General features: G+C 48.6%; 1 protein-coding gene across 1 annotated transcript in view; it reads left to right on the top strand.

Annotated features, from left to right (window-relative positions):
- Positions 1–23970, top strand: part of ITPR1 (inositol 1,4,5-trisphosphate receptor type 1) — a 320598-nt gene that overhangs the window by 248348 nt on the left and 48280 nt on the right. The window contains exons 46-53 of the mRNA XM_057554628.1: positions 1263–1516; positions 8085–8285; positions 9705–9815; positions 12045–12140; positions 14668–14790; positions 15772–15876; positions 18794–18986; positions 23678–23800. Coding sequence (XP_057410611.1) covers positions 1263–1516; positions 8085–8285; positions 9705–9815; positions 12045–12140; positions 14668–14790; positions 15772–15876; positions 18794–18986; positions 23678–23800 — 1206 coding nt within the window. The remainder of the gene's footprint in view (positions 1–1262; positions 1517–8084; positions 8286–9704; positions 9816–12044; positions 12141–14667; positions 14791–15771; positions 15877–18793; positions 18987–23677; positions 23801–23970) is intronic.

Below are 23970 nucleotides of genomic sequence, written 5' to 3'. Positions count from 1 at the left end.
TATTGGCAGGAAATCCATTAATAATCTTTTCCTGTAATTTCCATTTAATGTTAGAGAAAGTTGTGGAATACGCACTTTAAAACTGGCTGTCGTCCTTTGTCAGCTAATCCTTCCTTATTTTCTGAAATATTTGAAGGTTCATAAAGCTTTTTATCCATTACCCCCTTGAAGAGAAGTTATACTGGGGAGTGGGTAGACCCAAAATTGTTGGAGTCAAATGGCCTTGAATAGGTCTGAGTCTCGTTTTTTTTAAGTTTAGAGCTGAGTTTCTCAGCCACAGCACGTGGGACATCTGGAGAATTCGTTGCTATCAGGGATGCCCTATGCATTGCAGGCTGTTTAGCAGCATATGTGGTCTTGACCCTGTAGATACCAGTAGCCCACCCCCACCTTAAAATCTCTCCAGATATTGCCTGTCGTCCCCTGGGTGGAGATGGGGTCAAAATCATCCCTAGTTGATCACCACTGGTCTAGAATGGGGATAAAGAGAAGAAAAAGAAGAAAGGCTAACATTTACTGAGTGCTTTCTATGAACCAGGCACTGTCCAAAGTCCTTTACGTGTGTTACTTCATTTAGAACTCAAGTCGACATTGTAAAATCGATAAAATCGTTATCCCCATTTTACAGATGAGGAAGCTGAGGCATAGGGATGGTAATTAACTTGTAGGATATGGAGCTAGTAAGGATATGGAGCTAGTAAGTTCTAGAGCCAGGATTTGAACCCAGGCAGTCTGGCTACAGAGTCTAATGCTCCTAACTCTAGTGCCTGGTTACCTTACAGGGTTACTCTGAAGATTCGATGAGGTAATAAACATCAAGTGCTTAATCACAGTGCCTTGGGGCTTAGTAAAGGGCTCCATCAATTGTTGTCTAAGAACAGTAATTACAGTTTGCTTAGCTTATGTTGACTGTCTCAGGAACATTCTAGAGGAAGACTTCACTGTTGTTCTCCCCATTTTACAGATGAGGAAGCTGAGGACCAGAGTCATAGATGTATGAGGTTGACAGAACCTCTACTGCTTTTCCTCTAAACCACAGAGCAAGTGTAGGTGACATGTTAGAGCCACCAGCAAGCTGGAAGGGCTCCACTTACTTTTAATCCTAAGAGGTGAGAGAAGATGGTGCCTTCTTGGAGCGTTTTGCCAACCTTGAGAGACTCTCGGGTGAATTCCAGAACTTAGGTCTCTGAGCGTCATCTTTGGCGTGGTGAATGGTGTTCCTGGGATTCGGCAGCATTGACCGTCTTACATTTGCGTTCTAGCCAAAGAGCCCACGACACAGATAACGGAAGAGGTCCGGGATCAGCTCCTGGAGGCCTCTGCCGCCACCAGGAAAGCCTTCACCACCTTCAGAAGGGAGGCTGACCCCGACGATCACTACCAGTCAGGGGAGGGCGCCCAGGCCACAGCAGACAAGACCAAGGACGACCTGGAGATGAGCGCGGTCATCACCATCATGCAGCCCATCCTCCGCTTCCTGCAGCTCCTGTGCGAAAACCACAACCGGGACCTCCAGGTGAGGGCCAGGGGGCAGCGGGGGTCCCAGCTCCTCACAGCTGCCGCCGCTTACTGTGACATCTCAGCTCCTCTCCTTTCAGCCCGTCTCTTCGAGCTGAGGACCCAGCATGGTTCTCGACGTCTGGGCACTAGAAGTGTTTCTCTGTCTTGTCGTCCCCACTGTCTCCACGGGGACGGGGACCAGATCTCATGCTCAGCAGTGTAGTTGCCACCCGCTCCACACGTGTTTGTTATATGTGTGTATGTGCCTCTGTGTGTGTGTGTATCTGGTAGCCTGCCGCCGTTTGATACATAGGTGCACGGGTAAAACTTGAATGGATGGAGGGGTGGATGATTAAATATACTAGACTTAACAGAATCTGGTACATAGAATGTTCTAATCAAATATTTCTTGGTTGAATGAATGAAGTGGCTTTCTGGCGTTTTACACAAATGTTCACAAATATCTGTTGAACTGATTATTCCAGAAATCCTTTGTTCACTTTTTTTTTGTCGTGGGATGATAACAATGGCCAGGTTTATTGGGCACTTAGATGATCCTGGATGCTAAGTGTTGCCTGTATTATAACACTTGTTTTATAGATGAGGAAACCAAGATGCACAAGACCCAGTTAGGGAGTACAGAGCTTGGAATTGAACCCAGGCAGTCTGGTGGGTAGGGGTTGTGCTGTCAACCACCGCATTAAGACAGAGGGCGTTTTCTTCCTTGCAGAGTTTCCCCAACAGCAAAGGCTTTTCAGGAAGGGCCAAGGATGGGTTCCAGAGATACCCTCTTTGTTCTGAGTGGACACAGATCTGTGGAAGCTGTCTCTGCCCAGGAGAAGCACGCTAGAGCACCGGGTCCTTGGCCTTCTCCTGGTTTTGCTGCTGACTCTTGGGGAAAACAACCCTCTCTGCCTAAAACGGATGAGGATGAACAGGAAAAGTGTGTCTGAACTCCTCTAAGATAGAATGTTTTCTCCTAAAATAAATAAATTGGTGGGGGTAGTTTTATTTGAATCGTGATGGTTTGAAAAGAAAATAATTCTAGTCCAAACATAGCAAGGGGAAGGTGCAGCCTTGAAATATTTGCACCGCTGACTTTACCTACCAGGTGATTTGGTGGCCTTTCACATGTTAGCTGTGGCCAGACCATTTGGTGCCACCACCGGAAATCGCTAACACTTAAAATCTGCTGCAGAGTCTCTGCCTGGATAAGTTGAGTAAGAAATTATATTGTTAAGCAGTAAAACAGAACAATTTAATGGAAGTGGGTGAAGTCTGCAGTATTAATACTTACTGTGCTGATTTTTGTTCTCAATCAAATGGGTCCGAAGAGCCTGGGCTTTGAAAAAGCATCTAGGGACTTCCCTGGCAGTCCAGTGGTTAAGACTCTGTGCTTCCACTGCAGGGGGCACGGGTTCCATCCCTGGTCAGGGAACTAAGATCCCACATGCCTCGTGGCAATGGCCAAAAATAATAAAAAATTAAATAAAAATTTTTTAAAAAGCATTTAGATCCAAGGTCATCAACCAGCCAAATCTGGGCCGTATTTCAAAATGAAGGGATTTCCATCAGCTCCACTGTCAGCCACGCAGGGACTTCAGGCTCTTTCTCTGCCTTGCTGCCCACTCCTTTCCTCCCCTGACGTTCCCAGCTTCATCCCTGACCACGTCTGAGTGTGGGATCTTGGCTGTGAGTCTGTTTTTCTTGCCTGTTGCTCAAACATTCCTACTTTGGACATAGAACACGTCGGCTCTTGATGCACTGGCCTGACTTGCCTGGATGCCAAGATCAGTGGGTGGACAAAGCCCTCGTGACCCAAAGGTCCAGGGTCTGGTTACTGGCTCATTGGCGGGTGTTCCTCTGTCTGAAGGCGGACTGTGTCTGCTCCACCTACCGTGTCTACACCGTTCATCACCGGGGAGACAGGCCAAGGGAGTGTGAGCGACGCCACGGGAAACCAGGCTGTCCCGCCAGTAAGAAAACAAAGCCTACAGCTCGACTGTGGTGTCTTTGTGGATGGGGGCCCTACCCTGCTGCTGGGGCGATTTCTAGGCTGAACTTGGTGGCCAGTGCCCTACATTGTTCCCCTATACCAGTGTTACTGGTTTCCACCAACCTCGGGCTCCAAAGGAAAAGTCGGTTGAGACTATGCATATGTGTGTTGATCTCCTCTTCTCGGCGAGTACCCGGCTCTGTGCCCTGCCCTGGGGGTGATGGAGACCGCCCCCCCCCCACCTTCCCCTCACAGAGCTGCGCATCTAGGACAGGAGCCACTCGGCAAGCGGGAGACTGCCGTGTAGTGTGATAAGTGCTACAGTCGTGTCATCTTAGGGGTTTTGTGGGTTCAGAGCAGGAGAACCAGCACAGTAAACTGGGTCCAGGAAGGCTTCCCAGAGGAGCTGATGTCTGCTGAGTTCTGAGCCAACAGAACACAAGGCTACCTTGAGTAGAGTCCATCCATGAACGTCAGAGGGCCGGTCCTGATGTGCTTGGTTCCTGGCCGTGGCTCTGGTTTCATGGACCTGTTCTACCTCCCATCCGGCCCCTTGACCTGCCATCTTCACAGCACACCCAGCCTCCACTGGGAAAGCAGAGGGGGCCTCCCATTGTACGAATGCACCCCTTCTTATGGGGAAGTCCTCACAGTTTTTGTTTTGTGCCTTAGCTCTTTGCAAAACTCTGCTTTGAACTAATTCCCTAAGAACCCCATGGGCAGAAGCCCCTTTTAATGAGTCCTTCCAAAACAACATTCTCTAATACGCCACTCTGCCAGAAACAGTGGTATCGGAGGGAGAGGGAGTGTACAGTATATTTCAATATATATATTTTTAAAACTTAGCAACTTAACCTTTGAAGGTTCTGTAACGCCAGTGGTTTTAACTGTTTGGGGCTGCAGAATCCTCCGTTCGAACATCTTAGGCAGAAATGTACGTGGTAAGGGAGATGAGAACAAAGCTGCTTTGTTCAGAGTAGAAACGACAGAGTGCTAGAACTTTCCTTTCCTCCCTCACCTGCAGGAGCCCTGAGAGCTGGGGCATTCCTGGGGTCCTCCAGGGTTTTGCAGGGAGTGGCTGGAAAGCCCATGATCTGGACCAGGGGTTCACAAGGAGGAAGGCTGCACTCACCTTTACAGACTCGCACTAAGTCAGGCACACTGAGGTAGTAATAAAATTGCTCTGATACGATGATATTTGTAGGAATCCAGTTCTCAAAATGATGGCTTTAAGTGGGATTCAACTACTCTGCATGCCACCCTACTGGCAGTTTTCTGGAACCGATGGTGGATCTCTGGGTCAGGGTTTCCTCGTGGATCCGAGGGAGAAGACATTCTCACGAGGAGAGAATTATCAGCTCCCTGGTATAAGGAAGTGCAGATAAGCCCAGAGAGAGAAGGAATCTGGCCCTTTGAAATTGCCCAGAGTTTCTTGTCATATTTAGAACCTTAACTTTCCTGTTGGTAAATGTTCAGTAGCGATAAAGCCACTGAGTTTGACTTTGCTGAATGGGCAGTTGCTGCCTTAAGCAAGCTTTGTTCACAGTAGCGAGAAATTTGATGGGAAGGACTGTTTTTGAACCATTTTCCATGTGCTTTTGAACCTTCCCCTGAGAGGCTGGCTTTACCTTTCACCTGGGTTAAGGAATACAGGTCCTACTCTCTCTCCACTGAAGTCTGTTTAAGCACAGACTTGAAGTCTTTGATTTCCTTCAACTACCCATCTTGATTTGGTCCCTGATCCTCCAAGGAAGACCACAAAAAGAACAGGACTTTTCTAGTCTGGACCAGGTTGGGTGGGTGGTATGTGCTATGGGTGAACTCTATTCCTTGAGCATAGAAAGAGTTCCCATGGGCCTTTAGCGAGTGGCATGCCTCTGTTTTTGTAGAGAACAAGAGAAAATGGAACTGAGTTAGGAAGGAGAGCTTCTGGCTAGACACTCTGCAAAGGCCATGAGAAATGGGAGAGGCTTTCAAGAAAGGGCAGCCCACCATCCTTCCTGGGGAGTCTAAAACATGTCACAGGTCGGCCTTGATGACTTCCCAAGTCCCCTTTCCTTCATCCAACTTAATTCAGCTACTTCAGCCAGTGTTTATGAAGCCCATGGCACGAGCCAGTCCCTGTGCTGGTTGTCGGTCACCAGTGCTGGTGCTCCAGTCTCACTGGAGTCAGGATGGAGGGCTTCCTGAAAGAAGGGACTTGAGACGCCATCCTGAAGGAAGAGGAGTTAATCAGGGTGGAGACAGGGAGGCGGGGAGTGACAGGCAGAGGGAGTAGTGGGGCTGAAGCCCCGGAGATGAGAGAATGAAGGGTGCTTAAAGAGAAGGAAGAAGTCCATTGCTGCCAGACAGAGGAGCACGGCGGGACAGATGATGTCCGTGAACAGGGAGGGGCATGGTGGGAGTGGCCACGTCACTGAGCAGAGGTGGGGAGGGGCAGGACATGGCAGGACTGATGGCACAGGAGTGGGAGAGGCAAAGGGGCCTCGAGAGCCATGCTGTGAATTTGAGCCTAGGTTAGCCTGGCCGTCTCCTGCCCTCTTCCTGAATACTCCTTCACTCCACCACTGCATGCTGAGGGGTTCAGCCAGGCCCTCGAACGGGTCGCATCTTCCCTGAGGGGCTGGAGCAAGAAATGGCCGCAGAACCCTCCTCTGGCTTCCTGTGACCCTTAGAAAAATAGTCACCTTACGAAAGCCCACGTGGTCTCAAATCACCTGTCCTTCCTCCACCTCCCACCTGGACCTGAGTGACTGTGCAATTTCTAGACTAGTCAGGAAGGCTCGAGCAGAAGGGCCTAAGGTTAACTTGGGGTGGGGGTGAGGTGGGGGGGTTATTTAGAGGATGAGTCGAGCATAAACTTGATTACCAGCTTTTAATCTGGGCATTTATGGATGTTTTAATTACACAAGGAGTGCATGAATATATTCTATGAAGGTTTAAATGAAAATAAGTGTTTGGTTTAAAAAAACAGTCCCTCTACCCATTCCCACTTCTCTACCCAGAGAGAACTACTGTTGGTTTGGACTGTATCCTTCCTGACCTTTTTCTGTATATTTGGATGGAAGCATTGGATACATATTAATCTATTTGCCTTTTTGTTTTTTTAACTTAACAGTATGTCCTAGAGATCTTTCCATATTGGCACGTATGGACCTACCTCGGTGTTTCCAACTTGTGATATTAAATGATGTTGATACACTATCATTTGTTTACTTCCCAACTGATGGGCGTTTAGCTTGTTTCCAGTTCTCCTCTCTCTCAAACAATGCTGTAGCAAACATCCAGTACGTACTTTGTGAATAGTGATAGAAGTGGAATTACCAGGTCAAAAGTTAACATTCGTTTTATCTTTTGATTATATCTTTTTACTTTAAAAAGATACAATTTTCTACAATTTTCTACAGTAAACATGTGTAACTTTTATAACTATGCCCAAAAGAATATCTGTGGTTAATCTTCCCTTCTTTTTAAGAAGAGATTACTGGAGTCTATGACGAAAACAACTCCTCTGCATCAGAATAGACTCTGTGTTATGAGGTGGTTGAATGTGGCTTGCTTGACTTTGTTGAGAAATTATCTGCTGTTATGTCTCTTGTTAGCATTGCAAGTTTACCTGGAGGATACATACTCGGGCACGTGCACACAAGCACACACACATTTACTCGCTTTTGTTCCTTCCTTTTTTTTTTTTTTTAATAATTTTTGTTTGTTTGTTTGTTTGTTTGTTTTAATTATTTATTTTTATTTATTTATTTATATATGGCTGTGCTGGGTCTTCTTTTCTGTGCGAGGGCTTTCTCCAGTTGCGGCAAGTGGGGGCCACTCTTCATCGTGATGCACGGGCCTCCCACTATCACGGCCTCTCTTGTTGCGGAGCACAGGCTCCAGACGCGCAGGCCCAGTAATTGTGGCTCACGGGCCTAGCTGCTCTGCGGCACGTGGGATCCTCCCAGACCAGGGCTCGAACCCGTGTCCCCTGCATTGGCAGGCAGATTCTCAACCACTGCGCCACCAGGGAAGCCCTGTTCCTTCCTTTAATAACGGAAGTGGCCAAACAAGATAAGCCAGGTTCCCAGCATGGCAGTGGGCTTAAGCCCAGCCTGTAACACTTTATTCTGTGATGCACTATCCTCAGTGTTAGGTTCTGGGCATTCAGCATCCAGACCACAGCATCATGTTTTAAACATTAACTACTGTCCTTGGAAGCGTCAGAAGACTCTGAACTTAACATGTGATGGGTGGGGAGGTGGGCTGGGGCGGAAAAGAAAGAAATGAGAACTTAAAAAAGGCTACTGGAGTCTGAACTGGGTTGTCAGAGAGGAGCTCTCCTCCCCTGCATCCCATACAAAAGCACCTTGGAGAACAGGCCACAGTGTTTGCAGCCATTGCCATAGACCATGTCCACGGTTGACCGTCATGGGGGCTGACTGACTCTTCTGTTCTACCCAACACTGCATCTCTCTGCGTAATTGCTGCTCGATCCCAGGCCCCAACCAATTACATACCATCAAAAGGGCAGAATGAGTGACCTTTTCCCTCTTCTCTTTGCCTTTGTTCCCCCAACCTGGGGACTGCCCACCTGCAGAACTTCCTTCGTTGCCAAAATAACAAGACCAACTACAATTTGGTATGTGAGACACTGCAGTTTCTGGACTGTATTTGTGGAAGTACCACGGGGGGTCTTGGTCTTCTCGGGCTCTATATCAACGAAAAGAATGTGGCCCTTATCAACCAAACCCTGGAAAGTCTGACCGAATACTGTCAAGGACCTTGCCATGAGAACCAGGTAAATCCATTTGCATTTGGGTGTGGAAAAAAAAGTTTATCATTTTGAAACGTTGTTGACAAGGACTAGTTCAGAAGTCATACAGCATCTACCTAGGGACCTAGGGATTCAGTAGAACTGGAGACCTTTTCCCAGCAGTGAGGAAGGAGCAACCGAGCTTTATAATGTTCCAGACTAGGGATACATATTAAAGTTGGAGTCGAATGAATATGACCAGGAGACTGGGCTCTATTTCAAATATTAGGAAAGACTCAAAAAGGGGCTACTTCATGGAAGGAGGTTTAAACCTAACTAGAGAGAAAAACCTTGCTGTATATGAGACAACTTGAAAATAATATGAGAAAACGTATGATTGAGACTTTAACACCACAGACGTTCAGAGGAGAGAAGGACTCCGTTAGTCTTGACTTACGCTTCTCGAGAAGTATATTTTTGGAGTGGAACCCAATAGTTTCTTGAGTAGAGTCATTGCTTATCCATGACGTCTTGCAGATTTCGTGTGGTTTTGCACTGATGCTAGAATGAGTATGACTTTTAGCTCAAATTATAGCTGTATCCTGGCTGGAGGGGGTAGGCCAGTGCTTAAATGGCCCATTATAAACCCAGTGGCCAGGAAAGGTATGACATGCTGTGTTACTTGGGAAGCAAGGCCAGAACCTTCACTCAGAAGAGAAGAACGGCTTACAAGAGGGACCACTTGCTGTATATTAAAAAATCTCATCTTAGTTGTCCGTGACTATGAAGCTAGCATTTTGTTAAATCCACTTTCGTCTCCAGGCTTCCTGATGGGACCAATGGGGTAGTTTGAGGTAAAGTGAAAAGGAACAAAAAAATTACAACATGCTTTGGGGGAGAGGCTTTATCTAAGTGAATTTCTTTATAACCTCAAGATGGCTTTTCTGCCAAACAGAGGCCTGTTAAAAGGAGCATACTGGGGTGAATTCTGCTGCAAATGGGGATCTTACCTGGGGGAAGGTGATTAATTCTGATATTACGTGAATTAAAACTTGCTTTCCAAACTTAAGCCTTAAGCAAAAGTGTGCAGTACGAAAACCGAGTGATGTAGAGAGAATGCAACACACTTCTAAAGGGGAAAACAGCGCTCAGGACCCAGAATCAGTCACACACCATATTTTCCCTTAAGAACAAAAGCCCACCGCACTGTTTGGATTAGACGCGGCCAATTTATCAGTTACAGTGCATGGGGACTTTCCTACTGTTTACTGTTAATTCTGAAACTAGAGACTTTCATCTGTCTTTTATTTTTACCACTTTCTCACGGAAAATTTGCTGCTCTCCCCTAGAGACATTACTGGGACTGGCAAGCATTGTGCTGAAATTGTAGTTGAGCCTGTTGGCCTGTGACGTCTGATCTACGACCAGCGTTTGTGTAATGTCTGCATGTGTCTCTTTCCTCAGAACTGCATAGCCACCCATGAATCCAATGGCATTGACATCATCACAGCGCTCATCCTCAATGACATCAACCCTCTGGGAAAGAAGAGGATGGACCTTGTATTAGAACTGAAGGCAAGTAGGAATTGAAAGCAAAAGACAGTAGCATCTGGAAACCCTTTTGTGTATTGCCTGTGCACGCGACGTGGTCACTGCCTTGAAACTAACTACTAAAGACAGTTCTTTTAAAGTAAATGAATGATCCACGTTGCAAGTTCTGAGTAAAAGGCAGAACTTCAGTCTTTCCTTTCCTGTCCCAAGATAGGATACCAGCTTTTCAACTCACAGGTCACATGGAATGAGAAATCATCACTCAAAGCTGAGAAAGAAATTCGAACAGCATCCAAGAGCTAGCAGCCTTGATTCTGAAAGCCGCAGACGGAGAAAGAATGGAAACTCCATTCCCTCTGTGGTCTCTCATCTTTCCCCCATTGAGGAGAAAGGGCCAGTTGAAGAATAGTACAGCTAAAAACTATCTAGGACCAAAAAAAAGTTGACCTTTTATATTATCCGGGAACACCTTTTTCTGTTCTGTGGTTGATTTTAGCAGAAGGGTGGTTCATAAATGTTGGGTTAAAATAAGGAGAGTTAAACGGTCCATAATCGTGCCTCTGGGCCTCTGATGAGTTTCTTTGCATCATGTACAAACAGTAGATGACAGAAGACTGATGTAGAAGCACCCTTGACATGCTGACTCCCTCTGATACCAAAATAGTTTTATGGGGTGACCAAGCTTAAGCACCTTGAAGCAGTGACTTCAAGGTGATTAAGCTGCTGGGTTTACAAGCCAGCCTCTGAGATGTTTGAGAAGCTGATCCACTACTCCTGATGCTGATTTCTTGAGTGTACCAAGAAAATTAATTTTTAAAAATATTAAAAAAGTAAAAACAAATGAACAAAAAGCCCCTCACTTATCTTAGGGCTTCCAAAGATCCTCTGAGTCCAAAGTTTCAATTCTGAGAATCAGACTTGCAGCTCCATCCTGGTGTCTAAAGTATATTTCGAAATGTTAGCCTTACTGAGCACACTTCCTTTTCACCTGTTCCATGTTGGGGCAGGTTGAGATCTGCCCTCCCATCTTGCCCCTGTTTGCAGCACTGGGCACTTTATCACTGTCACAGGAGAGCCTGGACCTACAGGGTTTAGCTGAAAAGCCGATCTGTATTTATGGCCTCAGTGGTGCCGGAGGACAGAAAGGTCATTAGGGAAGGTGGTAACGTAGAAGCCCACAGGAATTGCACAGTTATTTTTATTCTATTTTAGTAGTTCAAAATGAGTGTCCAAACTAATAGATGGTTTGGGTGTATGGTTTAAGTGGATTTTTTGGGGGGGGGGGAGCTGTTTTTAACTCCTTTGACAAATCGTGTTGTGGAAGGGACTTGAACATCATTCAAGCTCACATCCCTGGCTACCATTTATCAGAACATATATGATGAGAGCCTGAAATAAACTGAGAATTTCATGCATTCCTTATCAGCATTTCAGTGGCTTTTTCAACCACTCATCTGGTAACCTGAAGGTTATTATAGAGATTTCTGCTCTGTGAAAAGCCACCTTTGACAGCACAACAACCTGATGGAACTGCTGTGATCTGTGCTTGGGGAGAAAAAAAAATACTGCCCCCTCTCACCAAAACAACAACTTTCGAGTCCTATACATGAAGCAACATATGGATGATCCTAGGCCCGGGGCCTAAAATGAGCTCAAGTCAAGAAGTACAGGGTGTGGGCACATGAAAACTTTGAATATAATGGGAAATTATGGTTTGGCATGAGAATGGTGCTCCCTTGGGTCACTTTTGTTAACTGGCGTCGCTGTATCTCATGATGATAGTAGGGGTCATGAGAGCTGAGAGCACTGTTGTAGGACGGGGGAGGGGGGGAATTACCTGAATTGCCTGCCTTCTCTGACCGCAAGGCTGAATCACAGTGTTTGTAACCACTCCCCACCCCCTGGAGGCGTCGTGGGTCTATGTATCAGGTGCTTCCTGACCACTGTCCTCATGAGGGTCCCAGTGTACCCACAGAACCCATGTTTAAATGTCCGCTAGGGCTTGGACCAAGTGACATAAGGGGGCAGCTGTGCCCAAACCAAGAGGTGCCTCCTTGACCCCAGGCAGTTTCTGCGGCATGTTTTTGGGGCATCAAGTGGCACATTCTCAGTCTGGTGATGCTCTTGACCCATGCCCTGCCGTGGGGCAGAGTGTCTGTTTAGCCAGGACGCAGCAGCTGGTCACCCATGGTTCAGGCCAGCTGCCCCCAGACGCTCCCCTTCATTTCTTCCTCCCTTTGTGTCTCCAATTAGAACAACGCATCCAAGTTGCTCCTGGCCATCATGGAGAGCAGGCACGACAGTGAAAATGCCGAGAGGATACTCTATAACATGAGGCCCAAGGAACTGGTGAGTCGGACGGCTGAGCCTGTGGCCGTGGCACTGCCTAGCATCAGAGCTGCACTTGTGGCAGAGCAGGGCATCTGCCTCCTCGAGCTTTCTTTACGATGCCACCGATCAGAAGTGCGGAGAGAACGTTTGATTCGGGCCCCTGCCTAGGGCAGGGAAGTGAGCCCTGCGTGGAGGAAGTGACCTCTGCCTTCAGCACAAACACGCATGGAAACCTCCCTGGCCTGTTTCCCTTGGGGGAGGTGGCACTGGGGCAGGTCTGGGAGCCTGGCGGACTGGAATTCACGTCCGTCGCTCTGCCCTTTTCTGGGTCGCCTTGGGAGGCCCTTGAACTCTCTGAGCTGCACTTCCCTCTTCCCTATAAGGGAGATGATGGTATCAGCTGGTCCAGAGGGTTGCTTTGGAGACAAGACAGATGATTCCCACGGGGCCCTGCGCACGGTGCCCGCACACACAGTAAACCCTTCGAGAATGCACGGCCTCCTCTTACTCATTCACTGCCGCTTTGTGCCGCGTCTTCTTCCAGGGCTCAAGAATTCACATCTCTTCTCGGTGCCCATAGTCTGGGCAACAGAAGGGTGTTTTGGGGGGTGCTGATGTTTTGGGTTTTTTAAAAAAGAAAACACAATCTTGTTTATATTTGGGGGGTGATATTCACAATTGGCTGTGACTTCCAGGCTGGGAGTCTGTGCTGCAAACTGTGAGACAGCAGCTCTCAGAGACGCTGAACCGAGCTGAGGACGGAACTCTCTATTTGGACTTTTTCCCACGCAGATGAAGTGTAACTGACAGACCTAAATGAGGGCACTAAAACTTTCCTGCCCCCCGGTGACCCAGTGTGCACTTGGGGCCAGGCTGAAGTCCCTTTATGTGTTCCTTTAAATAAAGTTCACAGCGAGCCCAGCTCTTTGATCTCTGAGGTCAGGAGTGAGTTCTCAGCCTGAGATGGAAGTCCTCTCCGAGTTCACGTAATGGCTTATGTAACTGGGGTTGGGGGAGGCTGGGATCTGTCGCTCCTGAGTAGGGACGGAATGACTTAGCAGAGACCCTGCTCCAGTTCCCATCAATCCAGAGCACGCCCCATCTTGGGTGGGGGACCTGGCAGCACCCCGGGCTGTAGGTGCCACTGACTCCCGGGTCGCCCCCTTGTGGTTGATTAGCTTCATTCCCAAATCTCGGGGAAGAGTCAAAGGCTTCCCGGCGCAAACACGGTTCTGAGCATGCGCATAGCCAAGACGCTCACGTGTGCAGAACACGTGTGCGGAACACATGTGCACATTTGTCTGTGCACGCGTATGTGTGTGCGTTCAGGCTCCCACGTCCCGTGCAACACGTTGTCTGTTCAGTTTGGTTTTAGAGAAGCAAAGGGAAGACAAGCTCAGAGAGCGAGGGTCTTGTCTCCAAAATTATTTCTAGGGCCTGACCTGACGTCAGTACAGAAATGTGCGGCCCTCTGTCGTGCTTGGTCCTGGATAATGAGAAATAATTCAGAGTAATGGCCTCGAGGCGATGCAGGAGGCGGAAATGCCTTCTGAGTCATCAAAGAAAATGATTAATTTTTAGCACAACTTAAGGGTGGAAAGCATTGTGTTCTTAATCGTTGAATGATTAAATCTTGAATGATAGGTTCATTTGATAAATATTGGCGGGGCCCTGCTTTGTCTAGGGCGTTGTGCTGGACACCAGGGAGGGACTGAGGAATGGGCAGAGCCAGCCCTTTTCCTGGGGAGCTGAGACCAGTGTCTGGGAGCAGGAAGGCCGGCACCGAAACGCTCTGGGAAGCGTGCTCTCGGCATGAGACAGTCAGGGTCAAAGCTCAGCTCACTAGCCGTGTGAATTTCAGCACGCCTCCTTCCTCTCTGGGTCTGCTTCCTCATCCATAATCAGGAGGAATCTTTGACATCTCATAAAATGTTTATGAGCATTAAAGTTTCTGAAAAAATGAAGATACTAAGCACAGTGCTTGGCACATAGAAAGTGCTGGTAGATGTCGCCTGTTAGTGGTATCTTCTTCACATGGAGTAGGCTGTGGGAGACAGGGAAACATTTGGAGTCAGAAAATGGTTTCATCAACTATTCCTAAAGGCAAATGCTTTCCTTTTTAGTTTTTCCTGAAATGGCAAAGGTAGGGGACGGGGAGAGTTGGCAGAATGAAATGGAGAGAAAGGGAAAGCGTGGCTTCTAGCCTTTGTTTGTATCATATCATTGTTTGGAGGCTTTTTGTGTTTTTTTTAGCCATTGTCCCGTTCTAAAGTAGAAGGGCATGGACCAGCCACAGAATGTCTCTTGGCCTCGCGAGAGCGAATGGGTTCCCCTCTCGTTTCATTGAAGGCTGATTGGTGGTGACTGCCTGCGATCATATTGAGAAGGATTCTGAGGCTGTGTCCACGCCTGCCGGCCGAGCGTACTGAGGCTGATGGCAGTGTCTTGCCCCAGGAGGGGAGGCTGATAGTATGCGTGCTGTCATTGCCAGTCCTACGTGGGTCTTCCTTGAAGCAGGAACTCTGTTCCCTGGCCCTTCTTGCAGGTGGAAGTGATCAAGAAAGCCTACATGCAAGGCGAAGTGGAATTCGAGGATGGAGAGAATGGCGAGGACGGAGCTGCTTCCCCCAGGAACGTGGGACACAACATCTACATCTTAGCTCATCAGGTGCCACCCCTCCCCACGCCCACCTGCTGGACAGGACTCCATGCTGTGTGCCCTTAAACTTACTTTTCCTTTAAGGTTTTCGCCTGAGCTTGTTTGGGTCCGTGGTAATGGGTACTGCCAACCACCTGACCAAGTGTGCCGAGGTCCAGGGTGCTTCCATTGCCCATCCCCGTAGGGTCATGTCCTTGGAAACCCCACGTTTCTTAAAAGCGTCCGCGCTGAGCAGTGACACTCGGATAGTTCATGGCTGTGTCTCAAGACAGTTGAAAGGAGGAGTCTTAGTCTTTTCATAAATATTGGCGAGTCTGTCTTAACCATCTAAAGAAATAAACCTCAGCTGCCTGGCCGATCGCACTTGGAAATCTTTGGGAACTTGTCATGATGACTTCTTTTTGTTTGCATTTTGGGGGATGTAGTAATACTTCCTACCCTGGCACCAAAATGCCCTGTTTCGTAACTCTCTTCCCAGGAGGCTGGGCTTTTGCAGACACTTCCTCTTTCTGGAGGCTGATGTGTGTGGGCAGCCGGGAACTCTGCTGCAGGCTGGCACTTCCTGTCCCTTTCACCTCTCTTAGGTAGAAGAGTTTGGTAGAAAACAATGATGGGATTGGGCCGGAGGTTGATAGATCTCTGCCGCCTATCTCCTCCATTCCTGGCATGTAGCCCCTGAGAGGTCTCGGGACATTCCGAATGCCGGCTCCGTGGGGCTGGATGGAAAACCCCATCTCCCTCCTGCCTGGCTAAAGGAATCAGGGCAAAGCGGGGCCTCGAGTGGGCACGCGCTTTCCACGCTGCTCTGCCAGCGCCCGGAATAGCTGCCGTGCAGCGCGCCCCTTGATGGGGAGGAGCGGCGCCCTCGCCCCCTTCGCCCTCCAGCTTGCTGTTGCTTACTGTACGTCTTCTCTACCCAGAGCTGGGAAGGAGCTGTGTGTTCCTGTGCAGAGAGACATGACTCCCCCGTTTTCTGCACTTGTGTTCTAGTTGGCTCGGCACAACAAAGAACTTCAGACCATGCTGAAACCTGGTGGCCAAGTGGAGGGAGACGAAGCTCTGGAGTTTTACGCCAAGCACACGGCCCAGATAGAGGTAAAGGCAGGGCAAACTCGGGGCCCGGGGCCTCCGGTGCGGGTGCCCTGGGCTGGGGCTGGCACGCAGTCCTCGGTCGGAGCGGTAAACAGGTCGTGGGAAGCTGCACCAGCTTGGCCTGCGCTCAGCGCTAACAGCCGGCGATGGCCAAGCCGGTCCCGAGGCCCGCGTAAGGCCTGGCGAGAAGGCAGGCGAGTCCGCACAAGGAGACGCACCATGCATTCTGACAGGGCCGTGAGGACAAACGGGGCGTCACGAGACGGTCCCCCGGAGGGACCTGCTGTGGACTGCGGCGGTCCGAGAGGCCTGTTCTGAAGAACGGTATCTAAGCACAGACCTTCAGAAGGATGGGAATGAACAGGCAGAGCCGGGAGGCAAGAGCTTTGCAGACACGGGGAGGCCCTGAGGTGGGAGGTGAAGGTGAGGGGGTAGGATGTAGGGAGCTAGAGGGAGAGCAGCCCACGATCAGAGAGGAAAGACAGGCGGGCCCAGATCCTGCAGGACCATGTCCGCCGTCCTCAGGAGAAGTCTGGACTTGACCCTCAGGGCAGTGCGGAATCATGGGAGAGTTGTACACCGAGGAGTGATACGACCAGACCTGCCTTAGAGAAAACACACACAAGGAACAGAATCCTCTCCATTTCGCAGATGGGAAAACTCTGAAATAGGACTCAGAGAGGTTGTGTCATCTGTCCAGTTATCACTGTCAGGGCTGGAATTTTCACCCAAGTCTGGCGCCGACCCCCGAGCCTATGGGTGCTTTTTATGTTACCTGCCTTGACTCCTGGCGGTCGGGAGAGCACAGACCTATGGGTGCAGGCTGTGGGCAGTAAGCGATGGTGTGTCTGTCTTGTTTGGCTAATGAGGAAATGCACAGGTTCAGTATCAGCGTCGGGGCAAAGATTTTGAAGGACTCACAGACTCCTTTGGGCTGTGTGAAATGTTCAGGATGGAGTCTTGTAAGAGTATATTCTCACCCGCGGTCTCGGGTCTCTAGGCCGTCCTAATAAAATGTGTCATTTCACTGATTAGTTGATCATGACAGTGTGTGTAAGCACATATTCTTGACTTATTGTTAATGACCGGAAGTTTGTCCTCTGGCGCCCTTGGAAGATGAGCTTCAGGTGTTTGCGGTGTGGAATGTCAGAGGAGAAGGAGCCTTGGAGATCATCTCGAGCTCCTTGGCTCGCCGGGGAGCAGACTGACACTTGATCAGATTAAGAGGTGTGAACAAGGTCATCTACCCTGTTAGAGGTGGCAGAAGGGCTGAGTTCTGATTCCCAACTGTAAGTTTACTGAAATAAAGAGGCACGGATCAATCCTAAAGGCTAGAGAGAAGTGGCCAGGCAGGGTGTCCCGAGCTCTTAAATCCTGTTCCTGGGCAGCTGCCCGTACCTTCCAGCCTCCCAGGGAATTACCTATGCAAGGCGGAGGGCGCTGTCACTCCCTGGGGCTCTTGCAGACCCTCGTGCCTTCACTCTGGTCACTCGGGCCGGGTCGCCCTGGAGTCTGGGAATCAGTTCTTGCCAGGGAGCCTCCTGTGTCCTCCTCCGTTGCCTCCTGAGCCCAGACACACTTCTGAGATCATGTTCCTGCCGTGTAAGGGCGGCTGATCCAGAGCCCACTTGACGGTGTGAAGCAGGGCGGCTCTGGACAGTGGGAGACCTCAGACTGTGTGTGCACCCATGTTACCAACCCTCGCACTACAATTCCAGTTAAATGAGGTTGGCTTATGAACCACGATTAGTATGATAAGGAAGCTTCCATAACCTGATCTCCAACTCACTTTGGAAGCTGTTGGTCTCAAGATGACGTCTCCCAGAATTTATGGAGGCAGGGCTGTGGGAACCTGTCTCGTTTCTGAGAGTTTCCCACTGCAGCTTGACCTGAGTCACCTCTCTTGCTGCGTTGGGAACAGTGTTGGGAGAGAGAGAACCAGATCTTCTTGTAGAGGGCGTGGGGCCTGGGCCTCACCTGACTTGTCCAGCCTCTGGGGAGGAAGGATAAAGGGAGGCCATGCCCCTGTGATACTGCAGCCCGTACCCCTTTGGAAATCTCTGCCCCCCAGGACCATGACAATGCAGTGTTGAAAATTTTGAAAAATCTCGACCAGACAACTCTCTCTGGGGACTGAGCCCATCTAGGAAGGGCCCGGGGAAAATCTGTGAGGTGTCCACCCCGGGACCCAACAAAGCTAGTTTAAAGAACAGTGAGTTCTACTCTACCAGTGTTAAATGGGCATATTGGTTCATGCATCGCACATGTTAGATGCCATGACAAGTCAGAGGTAGGAGGTCACTGCAACTGCATAAACCAGTGATCCCCTTGTAGAGTTCCTATCTAGGAAAAATAACGCAACTTTGCAACCTGAGAAAGGCTGTTAGGCGAGATTTGCACCACAGCCTAGCGCTGCACTGTTCAGTAGGATCGCCACTGGCCATGTTTGGCTATTTACATTAAAATTAAGTATGAAACTCAGTTCCTTGGTTGTACTAGCCACACGTGCTGGTTCTCAATGGCCACATGTGACTAGTGACTCTCCTTTTGGATGGGGCAGGCACACAGATACAGAACCATTCCATCATTACAGAAAGTTCTACTGGATATCCACAGCCCAGAGCCTCATCTGAATATGTACACAAAACACACTTTAAGTTGTTCCGGGTAAAACTTAGTCACTAGTCAAAATAATGGGTCTGAAGTTAGAAAAATACTTTAATACTTACCAAAACTGTTTTCTTATAGATCTAAGAGATACAGCCCAGTCTGGGGGCTACAAGATCACAGAAGACTCTGGATCAAGTCTGTGTTGTGCTTGATCTTCAGTACTGAGCCCGTGGCCAGTGCAAAGATCCTTAGTTTTGTGTTGGTTTTTGAAGATGATGACTCTTGAACCTCATCCATGTTTTCCCCCTAGATTGTCAGGTTAGACCGAACCATGGAACAGATTGTTTTCCCCGTGCCCAGTATATGTGAATTCCTCACCAAGGAGTCAAAGCTCCGAATATACTACACTACAGAGAGGGATGAGCAAGGCAGCAAGATCAACGATTTCTTCCTGCGGTCCGAGGACCTCTTCAATGAGATGAATTGGCAAAAGAAGCTGCGAGGTAGGTCAGCAACGCCTCCAGAAGCTACAGAGACACGCGGTTCTGGGGTCTCACACAGCAGGGCTTGATGGTGGGTGCGTGGACCCCCAAGTAGGAGCGGAGCTGGTGCGATTTAGGATTCTGTCCCCCTCTGGGCACCAAGAAGGCTGGGCATCTTTGGAGCTGAGAAGTGTGCCCCAGCCTCAGGGAGGCACCTCCCCTGACAGGGCTTGCTTCCCGCCGCCTTTGATCTGATCCGCTTGCAGAGCTCCAGGGAGAACCTGGCGTGCCCTTTCTTGGTATCTTGATGTAGAAAATAAAAGGAGCGGAGAACAGGCGGGCCTGGCGCTCACAGGATGGTATGTTTGAGCAGGAGATTCAGCCCACTTGACTGCTCATTTACTAGCCCACCTGCTCGGAAGATGCCGGTCTTCCCCCTTTTATGGGGTAGCTCGGATTTTAGACCCTAGTGTCATTTTATAGGCAGTGGAATCATTTACCGCTTGAGATGCGTCATTGGTCACCAGCGAGTCCCGTGGCGGAGCCCAGCCAGGCGGGCTGCAATGACTCATCTAAAATACTTTCATAGGGCCGTCCCGGAGGGCTTCTCCGCGCCCGGTTTTCATTAGGGTTTTAACGTGATCCTGCAGTCCCGCCAGTACGCTAGGCACCAACTGTTAGGACCAACTTAGAGAGGATGGTGCTTTATTCCTGTCTGTTAGTCAGGAGCCAGGATTTTTATTTGAAACCCTGGATTCCAGCGGCAGTTGTGATCACTGGGGCTCCTGCTGCGGTGAGGGGAAGCTGGGCTAGAGGTCAGTTTCTGGACGCTTTTGTCCTCTTCCGCCCCTGCCAGCCTGGGCCGGCACAGACCAGCCTCCTTTACTGCTTCCACTGCACTGCTTTGCTCCCTGCCTCCCCAGATTCGGTTGGTGTCAGAGGGGCTTGTGCAAGCAGGCTGGCCAGGAGACGCTGTTCTCACCTCACCCCCACTCCATTCTCCCTGATCTCTAAGGGGCACCTCATCGTCCGGCACTTTAAAGCATTATCGTATGTTTTGCTGAGCCAACCCATTCCTCACCCAGCCCCATGCTTGGTGTCTGGACCACCTTTAGCAGAACAGCGTGCGTGTCCTCCTTGGTGTGGCCCTCAGAAGACCTAGGGGACAAGTTGCCCCACTCTCTGTGTGTCCTCGTAGCCACTGTGGGCTTGATCTGAGCTCCTCCAGCTCAAGCGTCGTGAGTAGTGTTGAATGTCTACACAGCACCATGCTTGGGCAGTAGGATGAAAAAGATACCCAAAAAGGTAGACAGAGACCCCGTCCGTCGTGTACTCTTGTGTTTTTAGCTCTTCCGTGAAATAGAAGGGAACGTCCTCTTATTTGTTGATTTTGCTCTTCACTGAAATAGTCCATAATTCCAACTTTAGGGGATGATCCTGAATTCGTGTATCCAAACCTCCAAAATAGTTATTAAAATGGTGATTTCACCCTTACCAATGTATGGGTCTACTAAGTACTAAGACTGGTCAGATATATTCATTCTCTCAGAATTATGTTATCAAATCGGTATATAAAATAGGCTCTCCAGTGGGGCTTATGAACTGAAAGAAAGGTTTTTCACCTTTTATGATGAGGTGAGATACCTTGTCATCCCTGAGATGTTGTCATCAGCCTGGCATAATAGGAAGACCTCAGCCGCAAGAGGTGGGAGATCTGAATTCCATGCTCCTTCCGCCACCCCCTGACTCTGTGGCTCTGGGCAGATGACTTAACTTCTTCTAGGCCCTCACCTATAAAGTGGGGAATTAAGACTACCTGATTGTTTGATTGATCGCAGAATGGCCATCTCATCATTCCAAGATTTATGTTGCATTGTAGCTAATACCTTCTCTTACTTAGTATGTCTTTGTTTCAAAAACAGTTTTTGTTTCAGTGAAGCTTAAACACAGCTATGGCTGTCAACTGAGAGATTTTAATTGGCTTCATAGCTTTCTGCTGGTAAGAGAAAAACTGAAAGTAATAACTGAATTAAACATGATTTGCATATTTAAGAAGGGGAGAAATGTACTCAGAAGTGCAATTAAAATGAAATATATTTTCCTCTCTATGTAGCTTACTTCTCTTCTAATAAATCTGCAGAAAAGATTTCTCTGGCTTATTCATGAAGCTCCTCTTCCTTTTCCTGAAAGTATCACAGAGAATCATCTGTGCTTTGGAGAATCTGTAGCTAGGGCTCAGGTACACAGTAAGGTCTGTCTGAGACTCGGATTGCTTCATCTTTTCTTCTGCAAGTATTAAGATACTCAGGTCCTGTGCTCTCTTGAAACCCTCTTCCCTGCTCTCCTCAAAACACACACACACACACACACACACACACACACACACCCATTCTGTGCGTTCACATCCTCTGTCCACTGTGCCTCTCTGACATCTTCTCCTGAAGATCCTGGCCCCAGTGACGAGAAAACTCTGGGCTAAGAAAACTAGAAGATAGTGAAAGGAAATTGAGGCAGAGTTGCATATGCTGACACTTTGTTATGTAGTATTACGTGGAGTTTACCCTCATGGTTATGACACTCATCAGAGTAGAGTGGGAAATTCTCTTGCTATATGCACGTGGAGTCCAAGTCCTCAAGCAAGCCCCGGTTCCTTAAAAACAAACAAACAAACAAACAAACTAGGGAAGAGGGTTACCAAGAGATGCCCCGGGTGCAGTTATTTAAATCGCCCTGCCCATCTGGGATCATGGTACCCTGTCTTCTTGCACCTGCGTAGATACCCAGTTGACTTGAAGGACGGAATGTTTGTTCATATTCAGAGTGACACCACAATTTAAGTACAATGTTAGCCTTATAAAAGTAAGATTTGTGAACTGTCTGCCATAGTTGAAGACCATCATACAGCAGCTACTCTCACACTTAGTATTGAGAGCTCCTCTGAAGAGAATTCTGGCTTACCCATCACTGAGCCCTGCCATCTCCTGCCTTTTTGTCTTTTAACTTCTCAAGAGCCTGTTACACATACACTGATGTGAGGCGGATTTTGTAAATTCCCGCGAAACCATCACTCAGCTTCAACAGTTTTCAGCCCTTTGCCATCCTTGCCATGTGTCTCTTCTGTGCTCTCTGGAGTTTTCATATTCAGATCAGAAATGGGCTTCAGTCCCAGAAGAAACACCAGTAGCCATTGTCTACAGAGCGGGTGATTTCTCATCTTAAATTTGCTTTGGCAATTAACTTATGAAAAAGTCATTCATTAACTATAGGTGGGACTGATTCCTGGTCGGCTCCTCCATTGAATGGTGACGTGAGCCGCTTAACTTTGTCCCTGTCACTGAGCCCAGCGGGTCTCTGAGCTGGGGAATGAGATCTCCATGCCTTTCGTCCTCTGCTGGGCCTCAGTTTCCCTCATCTATAAAATGAGATCTTTTAAACTAGATGATGCCTATAGCTCTAAAACTCTACAGTTTGGAAATATGGCCTCTTACCAAATGCAAACATGAGATGAGCAGTTATTAAATTATCCAGGGCTCTGTGTAATTCTGCCATAACTTTATTTTGGATAGAAGTTTCCAAAGGCTTGGCTACTGCTATAGGCATCGTTCGAGAGTCACTGGATTTGTCACTGGCTGCTGTCCTAAAGTTAAATGATGACTTCATTGGGAAAGAGACATAACACTCTAGAGATCCATTTTCACATACTCCACACTTCTCTTTGGAGGAGCATCATGTTGAATGAGACTGTCTTTTGGAAACTTCGCCTGTGGCATGGAGATGGAAATTATTCCTGCCATATCTGTTTTTGAGCATCGTCCTGAGCGTAAGGCACCACTGAAGAGTTCAGAGGAGAAGGAAGCACCAGTGCACACAATGTGGTCACCGGCTTGTTCTCCTAATGCTGAGATGCAGCCAGTGTGGTATCACCTGTCGGTAACAACGGATTAAGTTGGCAGCACTGCCTAAAGGGTCTCTTGCCCTTTGTGAGGGCTTTGGTGCTGCATCCTTTCTCTACCGTAGCCTTTGGAAATGGGAGGCCCACTGCTGACCGTCCAGGCAGAACTCCCGCTCCTAGTTCCTCTGCCCTCTCCCCCACAAGAGTGATCTCCAGACTTCAGGAAAATGGCAGATGACCTGGTGTTGGGAAAGGGATCATTATCTTGCTTTCAGTCACCAGTGAGTTGGTGAAGAATTTCGAGCAAGGGGAGAGTGTGGAAGAGGTAACGTTGTTCCTAGCCTGGGGCCCAGCTGGGCCAACTCTGAATGCTGTGTGTCCCCCACCCCCAGCCAGCGCCCCCCACTTCTCAAAGTCTCATTGAATTTTCGGGTCTCCTTAGGCATCTCATCCAGTCCCAGCGCCCCAGGGGGAACTGAGGACGCGGCGCATGAACCCTGGATAACCCCCAAGATTCCATAACTGCTGGTGTTGACAGGGGCTTGCAGGGTTTTTAGGTGCTCCAACTTTTCCCCTTTCTTCTCCTCCTTATCCCCCAATACATCTTTTGTTCCAGTAAGTACTCCAAACAGAAACAAACCCAATCTGGTGTCGTTCTGAGCCTATGAGTCACCTTCAAAACAAATGATCGTTTTTACTGTTGTGGTAAAAACTGGGAACAAAAGTAGACTTGTCGGGGCGGAGCGGGAGGGCCGTGTGGGTCCCCAGCGTTCTGGCTTGCAGTCTTGAACCTCACGGGGCTCTGTCCTTGTTTCCACAGCCCAGCCCGTTCTGTACTGGTGTGCCCGCAACATGTCTTTCTGGAGCAGCATTTCATTCAACCTGGCTGTCCTGATGAATCTGCTTGTGGCATTTTTCTACCCATTTAAAGGAGTCCGAGGAGGTACCACCCATATCTTTAATTTCAAGGGAAATTCCAGAAGCAGCAGGAAGGCTGTGACTTGCATCTTAAACGTGATCCCTGGAAGTACTGGTGCAAGTTATGGGATCCCAGTTACCCATTTTCAGACAAAATGAGAGTGTAGCTTTTACCACGGGTTTATTTTTAAATCT

The sequence above is a fragment of the Balaenoptera acutorostrata genome, chromosome 10 (assembly GCF_949987535.1).
Source record: "Balaenoptera acutorostrata chromosome 10, mBalAcu1.1, whole genome shotgun sequence".
In the NCBI taxonomy this organism is placed as follows: domain Eukaryota; kingdom Metazoa; phylum Chordata; class Mammalia; order Artiodactyla; family Balaenopteridae; genus Balaenoptera; species Balaenoptera acutorostrata.
The sequence above is the reverse complement of the archived record's forward strand: the minus strand, read 5'-3'. Positions and strand labels throughout refer to the sequence as shown.